General features: G+C 41.5%; 1 protein-coding gene across 3 annotated transcripts in view; it reads right to left on the bottom strand.

Annotated features, from left to right (window-relative positions):
* Window positions 1–9,337: 9,337 nt before the first annotated feature.
* The window catches only part of LOC120809628 (uncharacterized), a 45,511-nt gene continuing 30,882 nt past the window's right edge, over window positions 9,338–23,966 (bottom strand). For all 3 annotated transcript variants that reach the window (XR_013451058.1, XM_040163574.2, XM_078081941.1), the window contains 2 exons: window positions 20,835–21,083; window positions 9,338–9,739 (listed from right to left, as the gene is read on the bottom strand). Coding sequence is in view for 2 of the 3 variants with exons in the window: in XM_040163574.2 (XP_040019508.1) it covers window positions 9,673–9,739; window positions 20,835–21,083 (316 nt within the window). In the remaining variant the exon portion in view is untranslated. The remainder of the gene's footprint in view (window positions 9,740–20,834; window positions 21,084–23,966) is intronic.

The raw sequence follows: 23,966 nt of genomic DNA, 5'->3' as shown, positions 1-23,966 counted from the left end.
ATCTCACCAAGTGGTTTTTCCTCTAGGCCAACGGTGCTGAGTTTTTCCAGCATTTCTACTTCTGCTGCGTGATAATCAACGTCTTTGACAGTCTTGATGACCGTAATCTCCGATGTACACACTTGATAACTTGGCCAAAATCCACTTTGCCAATAAGGTTCATTCTGAGGTAATTTACAGATTCAGTGTGGAATATGTCATACTTTCTTACCTAACTTTGTTTAGACGAGCCCTTGTTCTGTGGGGAAGACTTGGATCTTTTCCAAGTAGAGACTTGTTTAGTTGAGGGTGCTTGTTCAAGTTCTCGAGATTGTATTTAAAGGCTTCTAAAATGAAACATCATGACAAAGCCATCTTGACATCAAAGCAAAAAGTGATGTCATCAAATGACACGATTTGAGATGTCATCAAATAGCCAAAGCATTAGTAACTGGGTGTCTGTGGTGACAAAATAAATGCTTTTGCATTGTATGCACACAAAGATTATACTTTGCTTTGGGATAGCAAAAAATACTGCTGTACTACTGAACACAATTTTACTGAAATAGAAAATAATAATCCAACCGTTTTGCTCTAATGAGGGTACACTATTCTGCGCTGATTATTCCAAACTTTTTTAATGCTTAAGTCCTGCTTGACCAGGACTTCAAAGAGATGTTGAATCTCAATATGACCTTTCTTTTGGAATAAAGAATACATCAATAAATACAAATGTGTTACCTTTGGACGGAGCCAGGCCTGTTTGACAAATTCAATCGGACTGCTCAAAAAGAATAACCAAAAAGCAAATGGCAAACTAACTAAATTAGTTTCCCTGGGTGCTTCCGGCTGAGGAGATGAACGCACAAACAGCTGTCCAGCTCGGATAAAGGATCTGGTGTGTGTGTGTGTGCACACAGTTAATCTCTGATGAGAGCTTGCAGACAGGATTGCATGTACGTGTGTGTTTGTGATCCATGCAAGACGGACGCTAGTAGTTCATGCATCCTCAGAATAACACACATACACAAATGCACCTTAGCTTTGCCGCTACTTTTAAAAACAATATCAGCATTTAATCGTGTTAGTATAGTAAGAAACGTTCTGGTGGCTTTAAGCGGTCCGTCTCTACTCAGTTAACCTCACTAACGATCTGACATATGAGGGGACGCCTGATTCAGACACATCATCATAACAACCAATGGGACATTTTAAGTGAACCGTAAAATAAGAGCTGTGCAGCTGGGCATTCATTTGCTCTTTTAAGCTGTGTGTGTATTTGTCTGTGTGCGTGCTACCAACACTTACGGACAGCTGTCGGCAGCACAACTGGTAACGGATTATTTTTTGTTGTTGGATATTTATAACAACTCATTAGGAGTTCATCCAGTTAAAGTGAAACGCTACAGGAAGGCCTTTAAAATGATTTAATACGACCCTATCAGGGATGTAAAGAAGGGATTGTGTTTTCTTTTTCTAAAGCCGGGTGGACATAATGCATTATGTTTTACAGCCGTTTTTTCCCCCCAGCAGCTATCAGACGTAGAGCCTCCCTCGGGTGTCCTTAATAAGCTCAACTTCTCCTGAACTGACAGCTTCATTGTACACACAAAATCTTTCGGCATGTGAGTCTACATTAAATAAAAAGAAAAAACAATGAATCAAGATACACACGAGACGTGAGCATATACTCAAAACTGTAACTGTTTTATCACAAAATTTCCCCAAACCCTGCATCTCTCTTGCCCCGATCCCCCAAGCCTGCCCCAGGTTACTCCCCCCTGGGTCTGGGTTAGCTCTGCTAACAGAGCTAGCTCTCCTCCAACCAACATCAGAAGACGCCTCCCGTTGGAGGTGCTCAATTTAGGCTGTCATTTGCTAAGAACAAATCATACTCAAAGCCCAAACAAAATACCAAACTGAAGTAGATGATCCCTTGCTGCCTCGACGTAAGTTGTTCCTGTATTTGGTTGTGAATAAAAAAGTACAGAATGCATTACACTTTGGACCTGATTGCTGGTCATGGATCACGCTTCTAAATTGCATGGCAATCCAGATATTTTAGTCCGAACCAAAATATGTCCACTTTCTGGAGTCTCCAGATAAAAAGTCATTGTTTTTTATTTCCCGGGGACCAAGAATGTCTGTTCATTCATTTCATGGAGCATCATTTTAGACATTTTACCCTGAACTAAAGAAACTGACAAATTGTTTAGGTCTTCTAAAAGCTGTAAAAAAAAAAAGAAAAGAAAAAATATTCATCAAAACCTTTGAGTATGGCCTTGATCACATGTTGCAGCAGCATTGTGCAGTGTACTGGCCTATAAGCTCTCCTTCCTTCATTAACCTTTCATCACAGCTTACGTAGAGCGCTGACCCCTGACGAACATGTCACTTAGCTCATGATTTATCGAGCTTGTCAGCGATATTAATTATTTAGACTGAGTTCGTTTTTTTTTTACCACAAGGGAGAATGGGTCTGAGTGCACATCCTCCATAAAGTACACCAACAGCGTCTCTGTCGGGAGAACCGGCTCGTTAATAATGAAGCAGAAACAGCTTGTAGGCCGGTAGCTGCTGTTGTGTCAAGTCAATCTACGATTTAGACATGAAGGCAGAAAAGGAATGTAATCGTACATGTGACGTAGAACGTCACAATGTGGTGAGTACTAAAGAATTTCCGATAGCTTGGAACTTCAACTGCTACCTTCCTAAATTCTCCCACATTACTCTGCTCTCTTCACTGGGTACCAGTGGCTACCAGTTCAAAACATTGGTGCTCACGTACCACGCTGTGATGGATTGTTTCATGAAACTTATTGTTTCAATAAGTTTCATACGAACATATAAAGGGGTTAAAAAAAAAGCGTAATTGTGTCTACAGTTGTGTAGACTGAGCAGAGATGACATGAAATGAGAAAGGTTTATATAGCAAGAAGCCTGAGAGTCTAACTGCATTACATATTTTACTTGTTTTCAGGTGTGCTCACTTTATTTCTCCAATGCTAGGAGGCAACTCCGACAATGTCTTTCCAATCAAAACTGCTGATTAATCTAGGCGGAGGCAGAGAGGGAGAACGCAGTAACAATAACAGGAACAAGCTATTCCAGTCAGAAGAAAGGTAGCCGCCCTTTGTGGGAATTTATGAAAGCAGACGGCGAGAGCAGGGAGATGTGGGGGATTGAACACATGCAGTGTGTCAGAAGGGAACAACTTGACTTTCAGGGTCTGGGGTTTGCCTCCCTTGTCCAAGTCAGTTTTTCTCACATAATACAATGTTAACGTTATGGAACCCATCCTGATGAGAAGGAATACGTGCACACTAAAATGGCATTATTATTCAGAACATGAAAACATTCCCAGTTTTCTATGGTTCATGTAAACAACAGGTTTCGAATAGATACTTTGAATTGGGCCTTGTTTTAAAATGGAGCATTTCTTTAAATAAGACATGAGGGAGAGGGAGGCTCTGTTTGTTCATGCTCCAACTAATCTGCCACTGGGGGGAAACGTTCTTCTCATATCCCAGAATAAAAGGTACAAAGATATTTGAAATGTTCTTTCCCAGACTTTCAGCTGATTCTTTGATCCTCAATTCGACATCCTTACAATTGGACAGCAAAATGTCACAACCGGTAGATTAGAGAGACAGAGGGACACTTACTGCAGCATTATGTTCACATCATTGTAATATAACGCAATTGTCTATGCAATGTTTATCAAGTGTCTTGCTGTCTCACAAAAAACATTGTCTGCCATTACCCAGAAAGCAGAGATGGAATGAGAAAGAGAGAGAGAGAGTAAGGGAGAGAGGGAGGCCAAACTGAAGCCGAGTGAGGAGTGTGTGTGTGTGAGAACAGATAATAAACACGAGGACGCGGACGCTGTGATTTATAGCGTGGGGGGAGGGGCTAGTCTGGCCTTGACATTTATGAACTCAACGAGCCGGTTTTGTTCTTTTCTCCTGCTTTGTTTTTATTTTGTCACTTGACTCGTCTCTCTGTCTCAGTTCCTTCCTCTAACCATGTCTGTCAATTAAAGCCAATAAATGTCAGCAGGGAGGGCGGAGGAGTACGTCAATATTTTACGGAACCGCCGCTCAGCCATACGGACAGAGATGCAATGTCAGACACAGAAAACACACACACACACACACACACAAACTAGAAAGATCCAGAGGAAAGAAAGAACTTCTATTCTTTTATTCTCTTCGGATCAAAACTATGGGGTTTGAAGATCCGATGTCCCCTGAAGATCTGAATCTGTGCTTTTAATTCAGACAAGCACGGCCTTTAAGAGGTTTCAAAGAATAGATGTAAACTTTTAGAGTGTAAATGGGTTTCTCATGCTTTGGAATGTTCGGTCTTAAAAAAGTAAAAATCCGGAATTTACATCAAACCAATAGAGGAATGAAAACCCACCCCACTGGCAAATAACTTTTTAATTTGATTAAATGAATTATTAAACTGAGATTTACAAGATTAAAAATCATTTTAACTGCTTTAACTTGAAACAGAAATGTATTTATAACCATAAAAGTGATTCACATAAATAATACATTTATATTATATTATTATAAATTGAATTGCAATTAAGGAAAATATGTAATGGTTGCCCAGCACTGGCACACTTTTACTTTGGGTTGTACCCAAAACCAAAAGGCCCTGCCACCTGGGTGTTTGTTATATATTTTTGTGTCCACTGAGGCCTCACTGATTAAGAACCATCGGTCACTTGTGTTGAGGAGTGGTCAGAGGGTGTGTATGTGTCGCATTTGGAGGTGCATCATCTGTCGGAAAAAGAAAGAGATAAAAGTAGTCGCATTGGATGACTGGCATCACACATTGGAACAGTTAATCTGGTGTGATCTGACATCACCGCCATCGCAGAGGGAGGACACTAATCTATTTTAGGGTTAGCTTAGTTTTCCAGATGGGCACGGTCGGGTCTGATAGAGTGGAACAAAAGCCACCAGGCTGTGATCCAAACATCCAATCTTGCAGAAACAACGGCGTCAGTTTATACAACGTCAACAAAGGACTTGAGCCATGCAGAGAGATGCCTTCCTTCAAGGGAAGGGAAAAAACACATTACTCTCAGCATTTTAAAATACTAATATCTATAATCATTACTTTAATAACTACGTTTCCTGTGTACATTGGGCCGGTCGGGTCTTGCACTGGTCAGGGTTCGCGTTGGCTGGTACGGAGTCTGTGCTCCATCCATTGCAGTAATGTAAACTCTGGATTAAACATCAACCAGGAATCAACACACACTCCGAGGCTGCCTTGACCTCGAGTTCCTCCCTCCCTCCCGTCAAAGTCAAACACAGTCTGCCAGTGTCAAGCTTTTTCTAAACTGTGAAGGATGTGCTACTTACCAGAGCGGTGAACCTCCATGTTTGAGAGGTATATCATCCTTTTTTTTATCACCAGCCTTAAAGTATTCCCAGAAAGAAAAGAGCTGACAGTTCACAGCATTCCTCGACTGTGTGTGTCTGCGAGAACACAAGTTCCCACAGGTGGGTGGTATCTGAGCTGAGCTCTGACAACGTATCAATCATCTTTAACAGGAATTACAGACGGGCAATGATGCCTTACGCTTTGTGGAAGACACACACACACAGATGGGCCTCACCAAAGTGTCCCCAATTGCTTCCTAAAACACCTAAGAGGCTCTTGGCACCGTTGTGAATCCTGTCTTAGTGTTGTCATGCCACAGTGTAATGGAGGGTAAGTGAGGAAGCCGGTGAAATTTTGATAAGATAAGAAGCAAGCTCCGGGTTTAAAGAACGCAAAGCTGGTAAGTGGATAAGATTTGAAGGAGAAAGAAAAACTACCTGTACTTTGATAGGGACGCCCCAGAGTTATTACAAGAGACTGATCTCAGTGTGGGGTTTTCATTACTCAAAATATATACATATAAGGTAATTCTGCAGATAATTACATAATGATGCCATTTATTATCTAGAAAGGCAAGGTTACAATCACTTTAGTAACACACACTGATTGCCGGACACAAGTGAAAAATAAACGGTTATAAAATAATAAATAAATCACCCAATAAGTTAAATAGTACTGAAAAAATAAAATCTTTTTTTTCTTTTAATGGCTCGCATTTTAAATGGGCTCAACACTGCAGTTTTCAGCCAATTTTACTTATTAAATAATAAAGAGTGCATTTGTTTGAGACTATTTTGTATAATTAATATGATTATTAATTTAACATATGGTACCGACTTAAAATAAACAGTGTGTGTTCGTTGTTATGAAGCAACATGTTGGTGGGATCAATAAGTTGGTGGTTGTGATGGTTTTGTGTACTTTGTTGGCATGCATACAATGCTTGTGACTCCAACGTAAGCTGTTACCCGTCAAGAGGAAGTGTTGCGAGATAATTACAATTCATTGGCAGTATTCAATGGAGAGGGACAGGAAATAACAGTATTTTATGGTGATAGCTTGCTTAAAATATATCCAACACATGAGCTACCTGGGAATCCAGGACCTGTGCTTGAGTCATTTGGAATCCAAAACTCAAATACAAAAAGTGCAAAAGGTTTTAGGGAATAATTTGACATCTTATAAAAATAAAATTTGATTTCTTGCTGATAGTTGGATAAAAAGAATGAGAACACTCTCAGGTTAGCAGTTTATTGGCATAATTTAGCTCAATAAACGCTAACTCTTTGATGGTTTAATTCATTCAATAATAAATAAAATACATTTAAAACATCAAGGACTGAAGTTGGAGAAAAAAAACACATGAAATCATCTATTCATGAAATATCATTACACAAATTACCTGTCATTTTATGAGGAAAGAGACTCAAAGACGTTAAAATGTATTAAATAAATACCCTCAATTGTAAAAACAATAATTTTCCATGTCTGGGTGACGTCGCATGTGGCAGCAAAGGTCAGTCGCATTCACATTTAAACCATTTAAAGCCCTCAGACTCTCATTCAACCACTTACCAGGTGATCAGTTAAGTCCCTGAGGGTTCAGGGTTTAGGGGGGAGATTGGGATTGGTCCCAGGTGATAGGGCATGAAGTCTTGCAGGATGTTCCCTGTGATTCCAGTCTCTTCATCGCAGCACTCATATGAACATGAGGCCTCAAAGACGTTAAAATGAATATGAATATGAGGGCTGCGATGCTGCCTTTCGCTTTCCTGTCTACCACTTCCCATTACCTCCGCGTTTGTATGAGATGTGTATGATTCCAGCTCTGCTCTCGTCAGCGTCTGAGGGGTCAAGAAAGACCACAATATCCAGTTGCTATTTTCGGCTCTCTAGTTAATCAGCACAGCATAAGATAACCATTAATGGCGTCCTAGCTCGCACAGTAGTTGTAGGTGAGCAAGCTAGCTCAGTGGAGCTAAGTGAGCAAGCTAGCTAGTTCGTATGGTGACCTGCCACTTTAAAGTTTTAAAGATGCAACCATAATTATAAGATTACTAGCTTGAAATAAGATATGCCACGGTGCATGCCAGGATTTAGATGTGAGACGCTCCCATGTTAGTCTCGTGCTCATCCACTGCGTTGTAGAGACATCAGCCTGAGAGGGACTCTCCTCCACTTTCCCTCAGAATGAAGGAATGTGATTGTAGATTAGCTCGAGAGGGAGGATGCTAGTAAACGAGAGGGAATCATTAACCTCACGGTTCCAATCCAGCTATGGATTTCAAACTCTCTCCGAATAAAATAAATAAACTTTGCCTCCATCCGTTGTGCTTTGTTTCAACTCACCGTGTGAAACAACGTGTTTGAAACGTGACCTCAATCCGCTTCCGTCAATATGGAAATGAGGTTTCGGATGAGTTGCATAGTTACAGAACCTCTGGGAAGCAGAGTTGTGATAGGATAACGACATCAAGCACCTATTGGTTCCATGACCTGACTTTCCAACTACACCTGAATAATGACTAATAACAAGGCCTGTATCCTTTGGCTGCCAGGATGTCCCGAACCGCCATTTTCTGGATTCAATCTATTCTCATGATGACAAAAAAAGATCATGAAAATATACACATTATTAATCATTCTGCCTCCTAAAGACAAGTCATAGAACATGCACACATATACAAAGCACAAAGAAAATATTTCCAGCGTTTCCTGTAAAGCCATACACAGCAGCTTGTGTCTCAAATAAAAAATCAAGCAGGTTGAAGCTATTATTTCATAATCGGAGGCAAGTGAAATGGCATGGGCTAAGTGAACACATGTATTCAGCCCCTCAATATATTTCCTTTGTGCCGTTTGCCTTTGATCCTGAACTATCGAGACAAAACGTTACAAGGTCAGAGGGTCGACTCTGTGCATTCCACAGCTTTTAATAGGTCACTAGCAAATAGACAAGATGAGAGCGGAAACAAAATTGTTTAGCTGCAGTAAGAAAGAAAAAGTCGGAAAGAGAGAGAGAAGAGAGAGAGATAAAAGGCAAGTTCTCATGATCTGCTCTGTCTTTAGTATTAATTTGCCTTCACTGAGCAAAGTATCAGTGCGCACTTGTTTCAAGCCACGCCCCTTCAACCGTCCAGCGCAAACAGGGTTTTTGTTCTTGGCAGATTAATAGTGGCAATAAATCAACAGCGTTGAGAGTGTTCCAGGTAATGAAGAAACAGAGGGCACAGTGTGATATACTTATCGTTAAGATGATGAATACAAACGAACACACACAGACAAAAGCATGCGACGCCACACATCAGGGCGTCATATCACATGGACCGAAGAGAGACGTCTTCTACGACCAGGACAAAGATGAGTCCGTGTGAGTGTTCCGATTTGAGCAGAAGCAGTATTTCTATTGCTTCCACTCGGGTCTGCGAATAAATGCGTATTAGCAGCTAAGGGTGCTAACAGAGCTAACAACGCAACATCGGCAACAGGGCTGCACGATGAAGTTTGGTTTACAGCACACAGTGACTTGCTCACTGCTCAGGTAGACATCACTACTACATCTACAAAGCTCATAGTAGCTTGCATGAGTTTTTAATTTAGCACATTTAAAGTCATCTCTTGAACGTTTCTTTGGGTCCTTGTTTACTGTGAGTTTGCGCATGTGAGCCAGGGACCACTTTCTTCTAAAATGACCTTGGAACTTAACTGATAAACCATAACTATGACTAATTAATCTTCAATTTAGATGTAGTAAACACAACAGACAGAGGTCTGCCAACACTACCTGGCAGTGACTTATTAAATGTCAGTTCCAAACCAGTCAATAATTACATTATTGTGTTTTTGGAAGCTCAACTAAAGAACAGACTCATTTAAGAGAAACACACACAAGCACACAGAAGAGCGGCCCTGCAGACACGGACAGACATCCTCTTGAATAAATAACAAGTCTCCATTAAAAAGAACATTAATAATTTATTAGTGCCAACTGTGCAATACAATAAAATGACAGAATAATTATGGGTCAACTGAAAAAACAAACAACAAAAAAAGGCCAATGTAGAATCATAGATGTGGTTTACATGCACGTGTCCGTGCACTCATACATTCAAAAGAGGTGTAAAGCATTGTGTAGCTTGATGCTCTGGTATGAATCTGGCTTTACAACAGTTTGATTGGGTGTCGATGAGAGTTGGCTCAAATGCGAGTTGGTCAGAGACGACCGGATTTATATAACTAACTAATGCATCACTTCACTTGCTCCATGGTGCCCCTCTCCATTGTTCGCTTTCAGATCAGCTTGGACTCTCTGGCGTTCCTGAATGGGAAGCTGGTCTGATGCCGGGAAGACAACTCCCTGGAAGATAAAGGTAAAATTAGTGAATAGCTTGAGGAAAATGTGGACACACAGACAACGAAGATTTAAGTAGTGTTGGTTCTTCAGTTGAAGGATCATTTTTGACCTGGGAAAAGATATGAGAAGAAGAAGAAAAAAAATTCTCAACATGAATATATTAACATATAAGTTAAGTAAAAAATAACTACAAAAAAGGGGGCAAAAAGAGCTAAAGCATTGAAGCACATAAAGTAAATCTCCATTCTTACCAAACACTGCAGGGATGGTTCTTCCTGTTGAACAGACTTTTGTACTTTCCCTTTTGTGGTGTCGAGATAATTCTAAACCACTGAATTTCTGGGATCATTGAGGTATTGGTTATGGTTTTCTGATAATATCCCAACCATAAACAAAGTTACCCCCAAATCTGGTCTTTTCACAACATTAACATAACAGGACTCAAGGTGACCTCATCTCTCGTCATATAAAAACAGACCGAGGTGCCTCGCAAGGGTTTTCTAAATATCAGAGAATAATGAAATCTTAAGTCATTGTAACCATGTCATGTCCATTTTGTAGTTTATGATGTACTCATTTCTATTGCCAGACTGCAAAGGTGTTTTTCATAGTTTCATCTGTAATAGATATATTTCCCAACTGCCTGTAATAATTTACTTTTTGCTTATTATCGTGGAATTTCTTAGAATATCTCAAAATCATATTTTAAATGAGGAATTCTGAATGAAGAAATACTCAACAAATTTACTTTTGAAGGAAAAACATTATTTAGTTGGTTCTGACATATTCTCATCTTTGCCCCCCACTGCAAAACCAATCAACAATCTTTCTGTTAAGGCTTTTTCAATGTTGATGGATTTAAACAGGATCAGTGAACAACAATCTACTGCTGTTTTTAAAGCCTTAAAATGTCTGCCTTGGACGGTGTTGAGAGTTGGGGGAGGGGGAGCCCTAAAGGAGAGAGCGTGTGAATGCGCCTCCCTAAGTGCCTGTCTGTCCCGGTCGCTGTTGATCGCTCCATATATTTCACCATATGGAACGATTGGTCTGAGCAGGTTAGCCACGGTGGCTTTAGCACCATGCGGCTGCAGACAGACTCAAGTCTGTGGGGGTAACACAGAGGCGCTGACACCCCGGCATACCGCACAGCCAAGTCGGTCATCGCGGCTAAGCGACCTATTGATGTGGGCCCCTCGCTATTCAGTCTTAAATGAACTTGGATAATCACATTTAAACCCAGTGGGGCCAACTTAAAGAAACTGAGGTGCACCTAATATATTGGCACCGAGGCATGACAACATATGGCTCAAACTGAAGCTTTCACCCACGCACAAGCACTGCCAAACACATTTATAAAAGAAGCTGACAAATGCTCTCATAGTGTCTGGAGATGTACGTGCTCACCGTGCACTTTCCTCCTGTCAAAGGGAAACTTACAGTAGACGAGACTAGTGAAAGCAACAAACGATGCCGATTCAGTCCATCCTTCACTCTCACGGCCACCTCCCCACCGTCAATTTTACAGTCGACTATTGTTTGTTTCATCTGTACACAAACATGTGTCTAAAATTGAAGAAAGAAAGTTTAACTTAACACGTGAAATACCTAAATATTGTCAGAGACATTCATGGTGCCCATATGACTGTGGTGATCCCTGGACTTTTCCTGTAGTGATGGATGGAGGTTGTTCTTATTTCTGTATTAAAGTTCTTGCTTTGGGTTTCAGAGGTCTTGGGTGCAGATCCTGGAAGAGCACCCTGATTGTCACAAACTGACCCAGTCAGTGACAAAGATAAAGACATCACTAATAAATATAGTTGAAAGAAATTTAATTGATTGTAAACTGAATTAAAATAGCTAACAATATGTTGATAAATCCAGTACCATTCAAAGGTTTGGACACATTTTCTCATTGAATTGAAGGAGAAATTGTGTCCAAACCTCTTTAGGTTAAACACAAAATAGTGCATGGTGGAGGAAATGCTTTGGTGCTCAGGCTGTTTTATGACATCCTTCCCCAATCTGCCCGTTGACATCTTATCCAGGAAGCCAGAAAGAACCGGAGGAAGCAAATTCACAAAAAAAGGTTCAGCTTCACTTCAGCACGGCTGGGCTTGCTAGTGCCACTGTGACGCTGCAGGAGAGACCAGGCCCATAAAATTACCTTTTTACAGTTTGCATTCATACAGATTTCAGCTTAAACATATTGGCCACCGACAACATGTGATAACAATCATAAACCACAGATACGACCCTCTACTGAGGACACGTTTCATATCTGCTATGCATCTGTTAAAAACCTCCCCCGAACCGCAGCCCTTAACAAGAAAAAAAGTCAGGACAATGGTACTATTCACATCCACGAGGAGATACTCAACTAAAAATGACATGTTGAGGCCTGGCAGACTGAGCCCTGCATCATTTGTCACTACAGTAGTGTTTAGTTTAGCACAGTTTGCTGGTCTGGCTTACAAAAGTGCTGAGTTACTGCAGTTTCAAGTCATAAAGAGGCACAATAGAACTGCTAAAAAATTTAGACTGGGTGTCAAGTTGGGACCTCGCTACAGTGAGCCGGGAATAATTCAGACAAAGGCGGCTGAGAAACATCGTCAGGTTGTGTTAGGTGATTTGTGTGCCTCGACAGTAAGTGCCAGGTAACACCAGTCAGTTGCCTTGAGCTCAGGTTCCCTCCAAACAAACACACAAAAGATAAAAATACACACAGGCAGCCGTAATGCTAAAAGTAAAACGGTTACTAGTCTCAAACAAGCTTGTTAGCCTCAGTGACACGTGACACCTCAGAGAAACAAAGTGAGGCAGTTAAAACTGATCTGCCCTTTTAATGTGGGAAATATACGAGCAGGTTACCAAATGATTCACATAAATGGGTAACATACTACATATGCCCAGGAACATTTATTGCCAAAGTATGTTAGACATACAAGGAATTTGACATAGCGGTTGGCCCATAACATTGGACAGTAAGACAATGGACAACAATGTGTTCAATTTACAATGTGCATTAGCGTCAGGCAGTGCAAATGGCGTGAATGGCTTGGCGCGGATAATGTGACTAAGCAAACTCGTAAGGTACTCATTTGGATGTATATTGGCGTTACTGTAGACGGCTTCCTGAAACCAGAAGATGGATTCGGAAGCTGACTTCTGCTCAGCTGCTGTCAAGACATCAGTAATGTCACAACAAGTGACTGAGGAAGTGCGGGCTGAGCTCAAACATCTTCCGAGACCGGGGGAAGGTGTTCCGACAGGTAAATGAGACGAAAGTGGAGGAGAGATGAATTTGAGAGGGGGGGGGGTCTGCTTTGTTGGTGGTGTAAGTTCCAAAAAGAACACAGTGGTTTTATTCTTTAAACGTTGTGTTCTTTCCTAACTGGCCCTGTGTTCTCCTTTCTTTAACATGGATACGTAATTTGACAACTCAGCGTCAACCTCTGCCTTTGACAAAGAGGGAATTGACCCAATGGTCCTTTACAGCCTTGTCTGCCCCCCATCCTGTCCTCGGCAGGTGTTCACAGCAGACGTCAGATACAATCTCAGATACGGGAGGGAGTTACTAAAGACTGGCAGCGTGCAGTTCATCCAAAGCACGTTCACTGTAGATCAGGGTAGATGCAGAGGGACTGCTTCCACTGGTCCCGAAGCAGGACCTCCGAGGTGGTAGTTCAACTCTACCTTTACCACATTTGTAACCAAACCCTCAAGGCTCTCTAGAGAGAAGGTGATTCATCATGTTTGTAAAATGATACAGACGTTGTTTTTACCTTTCCAACTACTGCCAAAAGGTCAGTCTAGTGTTAGATTCTTAGATCTTAGAAAACTTGGAAAACAATGGGATGGCGGCATTAGAAGCACACACAACCTTCACTACTTCTTAAACTGCACTATCGTCAGTGGTGTGAGTGGAATTGCTGTATGATCATAAATAAAAAATGGTACTCGTTATGCTTGTCAAAAACCAATCGTTTGGGGATAACATTTTCACGCTGAGAATTCCAATATGGTGCCTTTAAGCAGGCATAATGCTTACCATGTCTCCAGAGGTTGATTGTTTCTCAATCTTCATTAAACGGAACTTGGTCCGGTGTCAACATTTGACCCGTGTTCCATACCGTGGCCATTTGATTGGAAAATTCTCACGAGTTCCTCAGTGACGGTGGAGAGGATGCCCGTGGATCTCCAGAGTCAGATAACTAAGCTAATTCTCCTTAAGTGATGACTGGATTTCTACCAATGCTCGCTGATGACATCCTCCCTATGGTAACCACCACCTCCCAATCAGAATCAGGCACTGCTGTAATGTGTGCAACAAGTTTTTCATCAAAATTGCAATTTGATCACAATTGAACTTTGACCCTTTAGGAAATTCTCCAGAGGGTTCCACCGTGCACATTGAAAAATAAACAAGGATATGACAAAAAGGATGGAATCCTACGCGCCAAACACCCTTGTTCATTTGCAACAGTAGACTTCTAATCTGCATTGTTCGTTAATCTTTAACCCCAAAGGTACCTCCCTATCATTGACTATGACCTTTCACTGCAAGGACTAGATTGCAGAAAGGTATTAAGGTATGAAATGTTTCTCTGCAAAATAAAAGAAACAGAAACCTACTTTGTCCATTTTTCTATTAAGAATGACAATTCCCTTTGTTACACTGGTGGAAAGAGCGATTTATTTTCAATCTCTTCCATTCATCACTTCCTTTCACTGCAGGTGTCAGAGGGGTGGAGATGGGGGAGGATGATGGGTGTGTTGGTGTAGGAACCTTTTTCCATTCAGCTCTTGGAAAAACAGCAAGGTGTGGTCCATTTATGGTTCACTCACTTTTACATTTTCACCTGCTGGCTTTTGTGCAACTTTCTAGATAAACAGCAAGGGGTGGGCCCAAGCTGACATTCACTTTGGCTGTACGCTGTATGCTGACTTGCGGCTGACCCCCCTCTAAATACGTGTGCAAGTTTATGCAATAAGTGTTATAGTGGTTTATAGTACTCCATATAATGACTATAATGATGATGTATTAAAAGGGCTACAGTAAAAAAGGGGGGACTTGTTTTGAACTAAAACAGCAAAATCTAAAAAGACAGAAAATCTGAGTCTGATCAAACAAACACCACTGTGTTTGGTGTATAAGAGTTGTTTTTATTTCCCACTTGTGTGTGAGCTGAGGAATGTTAGCGCATGCATGCACGCACGCACGCACACACGCACACCTGAAAGACCAATGAAGAAGTAAATACATGCAATAAAGCCATGATATATTCTTGATATACACTAATAAACTTTTCCAAAAAAGCCTCATGATTGAAAAGGAGGTTGCGGACTACAGAACATTAAACAGCTGCTGACCCTTGCTGGACTGGTTAGTGGTAGTGAGGGAGGAGTTAAGGCATCCCCTCAATGTGCTTGTTTCTTTAAATAGGATGAGCTTGTGTCTGTGCTTGATCACTCATCCGTCCTGTATGCTCATTGCGCTGTTACCTAACACCACTACACCTGCTTTTTAACAATTTTCTTAATGTGTGTGTGTGGATATATATCAATGCATGCATTTTGCATGCAAATGTCCAAAATGCGGGATTTTTGAAGAATCCACACCTCAAAAAGCGCAAGCGGTGCAACAATTCGCACTGCACATGACGATGCCTTCAACGTTAGATGTTAACTCCCAACCAGCGGATTTGTGTGAAATGTGCGCCTGTACGTTAAACATGTGTCAATGCAAACATTTCCCCCGAGGGGTGGCTCCCACGATGCTTAACATAACAGCCTACAACGCCGCGACATCAGATGACAAGCGTCAGAAACAGACACACACACACACAAATTGCATGCATTATGCACAACACAAATTCACTTTTGTCTCTGTATCCCTCGCTCACACACGCATGTGACACACTGCTCACCTTTCGCCCTGAAAGACGGCACAAAAAAACTGATAGATCATTTCATTTCTTGGCATTCTGTCTTTCGCACGCATACATGTCAGGGGCCACATATGCTCTGCTCAGCCAACATCGGAAAAAAACGAACAAAAGCTTTATATGAATTAGTCCTGCACTCAGTGACCAGCTTGCATCACTGACTGCACTCACGGGAGAGGAAAACATTTAACCTTTAAAGGGGACATTTTTGAGCCGGAGTCCGCTTCTTTCATATTGGTCCAATATTGAGGGAGAAGGCTGCAGATGGCAGCCTCTAAAAGCGCTACCATGTCATCGCTCAGGGCAAGTGCTCACCGTTCATGCGGCTCCAATTAAAGTCAAACCGGCTCAGCTTGTTATTATATGTGTCCGAAGTCTTTATGGAGAGAACTCTTCAGAGAAACACAACCTCATTCTTTATCTCGCTTGATCCGGTCCGTCCAACGGTAGACTGTATATAACGAGCGGGCGTAGTCCTTGAGACAGCAAACATTGTAGTGCTGGGCGGTATGGCCAAAAATCCCTACGACGGTATTTAGAAAGATTCTGACTGTATTGCTTTTTCAAGTAAACACATTAATTCATTGACCCCGAAAAGGACCGCAGGCTACCCGAACAGCTGTTCGCCGCTTGCTGGCCAACTTGCTCGCAACTGGTCGGCGAGTTGGTTAGCTCTTTAGCTTGTTGTGGTTGCTAGTGTTGCCACCAGAGGCTCGACAGACTTTGCAATAAATAGTTTTCTGATCAAACGTAACTTTGCATTTTTCAAAAACAAAAACCCTCCAAAGAGACACAGCTTTTCTCTTGGACACAGGTTGTTATGGCATGAGAAATCCATACCGTAGGGAAATCTTATACCAGTATACAGCCCAGCCTTAACACATTGGTTTGCGGTTTTGAAGCGTCATTCGGCATCTTGTTCTTTGCAACCGGTGAAAGGGAGTGATCATATTTGTAAGGCGGAGGAGTGACTTTGTGGTAGAGGCTATGTTTTATGTAAAGTGACTGAGAATTTGAAAAAGCGCTATAAAAAAATTAAATGTATTGTTATTTATTATTAGAGGCGCTGTCTACGTCTCTGGTAGCAGTCTGGCAATCAGAATGTAGGCCAGTCTTAAAGAATGCCGTGTTTAATGGTCTGAATTACTCTGAATGGACCATCATTTACTAAATGAACACTGTGCTGTATTGAAGACTCAAAACGAGAGATTGAGACCATCAACTCATGTTTACAAGGTTCACTGAGGGAATACATGAAGAGTGAGTTATTTTCTCATACACTTCTATACAATCAGGATCGCCTCCTACTGGCAACCAATTAGAATGCTGGTTTAAGACACTTTCACGTTTGCCCTTTAGTGGCCTTTGTCAGCCCCCCCTCAATACTGGACCCAATTTAAAAAACACCCATAGATAGAAACGTGGTAAATAGGGTTAAGATATACTTTTTACCCCTAGTTGCCTCGGTGGACCTATTCACTCCCACTTCTGAAATTTTGATTTTGATTTTCTGAAATTTTGATTTCAGAAGTGGGGGAGACACACAAGTATTTTTAATAAAACTAACCTTTTCAGTTCACTGTCTTTTCTAGTAGTTCTTCTAGTTTTCTATTGCTACTTTTAAGTTTACTGTTCCCTTTTTGGTTTGACTGGTTGTAAAGCATGTAGCAAAACATTATCACCCAATTCTGTGTTTCACCTTGTTAGTAAACTCCACTCCAATTCATTACAGCATTTCACACTTACAGTGGCAGAGTAACAGAAACTCCTCGAGTTCTCAGCAACTAGCAGACCGGTTTACAACCTGATGAAGTGACAGCGGGGACGGCCAATCACACAAGCTGCAGCATAGCCAACCGAGGAGCTTGTGGGCGGTCTAAACTAAGGGAAACAGGCTTCAGCTTGAGCGGCCGTTTTTCCACTTGGTCCTAGTGCTTGACGTGTCTCTGTTAGATCTCTGTCATCTAAAGCGGTTTTTGTAAATTCAATAATTCACTAAAGATCACCATATTGATATATTTTGTCTAACTGAAACGTGGTTATTGAATGGGGAATATTTTAGCTTAAATGAAGCGACTCCTCAGTCATGTTAATACTCATATTCCTCGAGGCACAAGCATGGGGGGGGGTGGGGGGCAGCAGTTTATGACTCCTGCCTTTTAATAAACCTTTAATAAACTGTGAATTATAACTCATTTGAAAGCTTGGTTTTCAGTCTTTCGCAACAAGTTTGGTCCTTAAAACAGACAAGGTAATTTTTGTGGGTGATTTTAACATTCACGTGGATGTCGACAACGACAGCCTTGGTACTGCATTTCTTTCATTGTTAGATGTAATTGGTTTCTGTCAGAGTGTAAATAAACCAACTCACTGTTTAACCACACTACAGATTAAATTGCTCTGCTATCCAGCAGCACCGTCAAGAATCTTGGAGTTCTCTTCGACCAGGATATGACCTTCAACTCTCATAAAGAAGACTTCAAGGACTGCCTTTTTTCATCTACGTAATATATCAAAAATCAGGAACTTCCTGTCTCAAAGTAATGCAGAAAAATTAGTTCATGCGTTTGTTACTTCTAGACTGGATTACTGTAATTCTTTGTTGAATTGGCTGCTCTTGTAAATCTCTTAAGCCTCCAGTTGATTCAGAATGCTGCAGCACCTGTATTAACAAGAACTGAGAAAAGTAATCATATTACTCCTGTATTAACTTCTCTGCAGTGGCTCCCTGTTAGATCAAGAATAGAATTTAAGGTACTTCTCCTCACCTACAAGGCACTTGCTGGTGAGGCACCATCTCATCTTAAAGAGTTTGTAACACCGTATTGCCCTACAAGGCAGCTGCGCTCCATAGATGCTGGGTTACTTGTTGTTCCTAGGGTTTTAAAAGTAGAATGGGTGCCAGAGCCTTCAGTTATCAAGCTCCTCTTTTGATCCACTTTCAGTCCGGGGGGCAGATTCGGTCAACTTTTTTAAGGTAAAGTTTAAAACTTTCCTCTTTGATTTGCTTATAGTTCAGGTTAGCCCGGACCAGCCCTTATTTAAAATGCTATAGGCCAGTGTTAATTTTGGCAGCTATTTTTGATTTAGTCTTAAGACGAAAAATGCATTTTAGTTTTAGTCACATTTAGTCATTTCAATCCTTCTTAGTTTTAGTCAACGAAAACTAGACTAAAATGTTTTGAGTTTTCACTGCTATAGGCTTAGTCTGCCAGGGGACTTCTTAAGACACACCAAGCTCCTCTCTCACGCTCTCTTTCTACAATACTTCACGTTAATGCACATGACTAATTCAGCTTTATTTGTGCTTTCTCCCCTAGCAGGTCTCCGTAGATCGTAGTTCCTGCTGGACCCTGGTCCTGACACCTGCCGTGGCCCTGCTGACACCTGCTGCTGCAATCATCATCATTATTATATGAAATATTAATAATATTACTGTAATCATAAACCAACATTACCCTCTCCTAAAGTCTTTGTGCTCTCCCTCCCCACAGGCTTCTGTGGATGGTGGTTCTATCTGATGGTGGTTGCCCTTGCAGTGGTCCTGCTGTGCGCCTGGCTTACTACTCACAATTAATTAATCATTTCTGTCATAAGGAATTGAATATATTATACATTGTTCATTCTGTACACATGGCATCCATTGTAGTCTGTCCATCCCGGGAGTGGGATCCCTCCTCTGATGTTCTCCCCAAGGTTTATTCCCTTTTTTTTCATTTTTTGGGGAGTTTTTCCTGTGCCGATGTGTGGGTTTCGGGACAGAGGATGACGTATGTGTACAGACTGTAAAGCCCTCTGAGGCAAATTTGTAATTTTGGGCTATACAAAATAAAATTAATTGAAAGACTTCGAGTCTTTTACTGCAACACTCCACGTTTACGAACGGCAAATCTCACTAACTTTTCAATTCTGTCCCATTTGTCCTTCTGCGTCAGCGAAGCCTCAGGTGGGGGAAATACTAATAACGTCAGGCTGGGTGTGTCGGCATTAGCTAGTGACCACGGGTCAGCTTAGCTCATCTTCCCGTGCCATGTCAGCCGCATATACTTCTCTCTCGCACCCGCACACACATCCACACCCTCTGACAGAAACACTTAACGGTGGTTAAAAGAAAATGTTGTTCAATCACCAGAGTAAGTTGTTCACACAGTTGTTCTTGGAAGGGCACATGTTGTACAGTAGGTGTGTAACCTACTCAACAGGAACCTGCCGGTCTATTTCTGTTCTGTGGTGTCCCCGACCCGCCCTGAAGCGCCATGGAAAACACAACAGGATGGGTTCACATCTCTCTGTCCCAACGTTGTGGCAACACATTTTTTTCTTTTTTCCAGCTATATAAAATGTTTTGCGCGCCAAAGCACCCAAAACAATCAAATCGATAAATATACAAACAGACGTTAACTACGTTAAAATATTTTGCCACATTAATCGCATAGATGCATGCATATATGCTGCAGGTTAGATTGTGATGTGATGTCTCAATGCAGCAACGGCTCCCGTGAAATGCTCAATTCCATGGTTAGTACCATTTTTGTTATATATTTTTTGTAATATCAGGGTGTTCTAATGGATGTGGTTGTATATGAACTACAGGGGGGGGGCGATGTATTGTCAAAATGAATAGACACAGGTGTGTTTTTCATCCGCAAGCAATCACAAACCTCATTCCCCCAAATAATCCATCCCACACAACGAGATAACCATCAGGTCCAAATGTGGCCAAGCTGGCACCACTTGAACAGTACTTTGCTGTTCTGACTGAAACTCCATCAAATAACAATAAAATAAACCGGAATACCAATTGGAGCTACAAACGCACACATTAATATGCAGCACAATGGTTTGCGGTTTACTTTCTAAAAGAGTGTGGTTTGTTTAGTTGAAGGTAAATACTGTAAATATATACATGTCTGGTGTATATATTCATATTTTATGAAAAAATGTTTTATATACTTGAATGATGTTTGTCAATGTACTTATGATTGATTTTTGATGCATATCTGGAAAGTTAATTAAAAAATATGATCACAAAAAAAAAAGGAACTTTTGTCAGCACCTGAAGTAGGATTTATTTCCCATTGAGTCGTGAGATGTGAAGGTGATTCACACTTAAACCTATTTGAGGAAGCCAACACACGGTACAGGGTTCTTACTTGATGAGAGCGGTCCTGGGTGTGTCAAGCTGATCATCGCTTGGAGGGGCGTTGGAGGAAGATGGAGGAAGGGTCGAGGTACGCAGGGACGGCGGGAGGACGGAGGCGGGGGGAGGGGTCTGGCTCCTCCGCTTCTTGCCACTTCGTAGAAGACGGAGGGACTTGCCGCTGACGAGGCTGTGGTTGCTACGGCGACCGGCCACCTTGCTTAAAGGTCCCGTGCTTGTCCTATTGAGATTCGGTTCTGAGCTGGAAACAAAATCACGTAGAGTTTAAACGAAGTTCCCGATGGATGTTTTATTAATTATTAACAGTTTTCAATAAGGAAAAACAGCAAAGGATTGTTAGATGACCTTATCCGTAATGGTGGAGTAGTGGGAGGTCCACAGACTTTTGGGAAAACAATATTAAAAACATGTCAGTAATAAATAATATAATTGCCAAGATTGTAGATTTGGAGGTAAATGATTGCAGGTCTTTATGCGATTCTAAACCTGAAACTGCAATAGTCCTGTTTAAAGAAAAAAAAAAAAGACCAACAACAACAACATCCCAGACCGATTTGGGGTCGCAACCTGGCTGTCAGCTGTACAACTGTCCGGGTCCAGAGGCAACCTCAGCGCCACCCAGTCTATAGAGTCCTCACACACAACAGAAATATGTAAACTGCACACTTGAAGAGAGAAGTGGCGAAGGAATGAGCCATCAAATGTGCAAATCTTTCCTGTGACGTGTTTAGGTCAGATGTGACACAGTAAACAATGCTGATTTCTCATCATTCATTTGTATTTCTCATAATAAAAAGCAACAATATCAATAAATGTCTGGGCCATCTAATTTGCTGCTTTTTAAAATATAGACTCAAGTTAGTTGATCATTGAATAACCGCACAGCGGAGGAGAGCAGGAAGAATGCCACAGAGGAGCATGCAGCATTCTTGCTATTGTCTGAGAGCTCACCCCTGCAGCCCGCCGCGGGCCGCGTCTACCGGTGTCCTCACAAATTCAACATGTCCAACTATAATTTGAGTGGGAACAAAGACGTGGAGCGAGAGACATGTCACATGGCCATGACACAATGTCACGTGACCGTGGTATTTAAGCAGTGTGATCCCTGAGGCTAACAGAGGGCAGCAAGTTTTGACCCCCTACAAAGCAGAATCCTCAGAGCCAGGCTCTGTCCTTGAGGCTCAGAGTGGCAGCCAGCTTGCTTTACTCAAGTCAGTCGTTAAGAGCATTAGTTAGACCCAGTTGGTTTGTTTGCACATTTCTCCTGTTCTGCTTTCTATGCTGTAATACTATATTGTAAAAATAAAAACTATCAATTTTGAACGAGATTCCTGAATTTGGAGATGAATGAATCTGGTTTCTAGACTTGCTGGATAATAATGAGTCATTCAGTGCAAGAGTTCCCTTTGTCATGAAATCTTTGAGAACGTGTCACTGAGATGTCCCTGACATTTAGTAAAAGCTTCACCCTTAAACTTGTGAAAATGGAACAGTGATTTGTGGGGGATCGCCCCTCCTCTTCTACGTTATCACTTACCATCTAACCACTGTCCTCCAGCAGTGCTGCTTCCTCTGAGAGCACCAGGGGCTAAATATTTTAGTGATCACTGCGGCTCTTTCCACAAAGCTGGCCAAAGCCACGATGAACGTTTGCATAACAGAAACTTAGGTCGGATGATTACAAAAAGTAATCTTCTTAACAGATAAAACCAGTAACATTAAGCGTTCTATGTCTGAAAAGGGTTTACGACTGACACGTAAAGTTAAAACTGGCTCCTGTCTTTTCCAGTGGAATGAAAACTACATTCCCAATTTAAATCCTGTGTCAATTGTTCACCTATCTCTTGTATATGTCATTGGTATATGTGGGTGGGAGCGGAGGCCCGAGTGTTCTGCTGCAGTGAGACCGATCTCTACCACGTTCTCCCCAGAATCAAGCTAAGCCCTCCCACTTTTTAGCAGTCCAATCAAATGTGAAAGATTTTATTGAACTGACTAAACCACGCTAAAATACATCATCAAGAGGCTTTGACTTCTGGTCCTCCTTTCCTCTCGCATTGCACATGGAGCCTGTTGCTTCGGTCTCCTTGTTTGTTGGTTTTTAATCTTCTTAATAACATTGTTTTGATCATCTGGCAAACAGCGTTGTACTCTTTCGTCCTTCACAACTAATTTGATCCGACTACTACTATAATCCTTTTGGTGACCCCGGTGACCTGCAGCGTGGTTAAAACAAACCTGAACCGCTAAACACCAAGACTTAGCCCGCTAGGAATGACAAGTATGCTTGAAACGCACACAGACTCGCACACACATAACACGAAAGTGACAGCCTTTTGTTTTAAGCCGTGTGCTTGTCAGAGGGAGGAAAACATTAGAATGAGAGGATTAGAGGAATATTGTGACATTCTAAGTGCTGCTGAAGGACCAGTGTGGTCTTACTAAGGGAAAACAATACCTTAAAACGGGGTGGAATAGTGCAAAGTTAATGCAAGCGAGTTCCCTTAACGATGCAGACAACACGCAAAGAATAGCAGCAGGAAATATGTAGTCTTCACCACAGTTTGAGACTATTACATGAACATGCTTTTTGTCTACGCACAAGTCTGAATTCCATTCAATGAATAATTTAGATATTCTAATGAGTGGTTTCTGTTGTAATGTATTTATTCTATTAAAAGTAAAAGCCTAAATTTGGCTAAGATTAAGAAGTTAAAAGTAAAAAGTTTTACGCAGCCATGCCAGTGAACATCCTCCTTGCTCCTTCCTCTTCGCCGAAATACCAGACACACACACACAGGATTACCAAGACACAAAAACTAGGGCTCTAATAGGGAATTTGGGCAATGGTGCAGAAAGAACAAAGAAAGGAGAAAAAAAGCAAACGGTTATATATATGATGCTGCCACTCGTAGTAAATGAATGACATAATGGGCTAACTGTGGAGCTACTGTAGTGTGCCTTTGTTATTGTACCCACCCAAAGATCAGAAAGTGGAATAGACAACGAGCAGAAACATGCTAGGATTTACATTAGGAGGTCCACGGTGGAAGGTAAACGAAACAAACCCCTGGGGAAAGAGCTGACGTGCACAAGCGCGTGCTACTCTTTTGTTGCTATTGTT

The sequence above is a fragment of the Gasterosteus aculeatus genome, chromosome X (genome assembly GCF_964276395.1).
Source record: "Gasterosteus aculeatus chromosome X, fGasAcu3.hap1.1, whole genome shotgun sequence".
Lineage (NCBI taxonomy): Eukaryota > Metazoa > Chordata > Actinopteri > Perciformes > Gasterosteidae > Gasterosteus > Gasterosteus aculeatus.
This window is presented reverse-complemented; position numbering and strand designations above follow the sequence as displayed.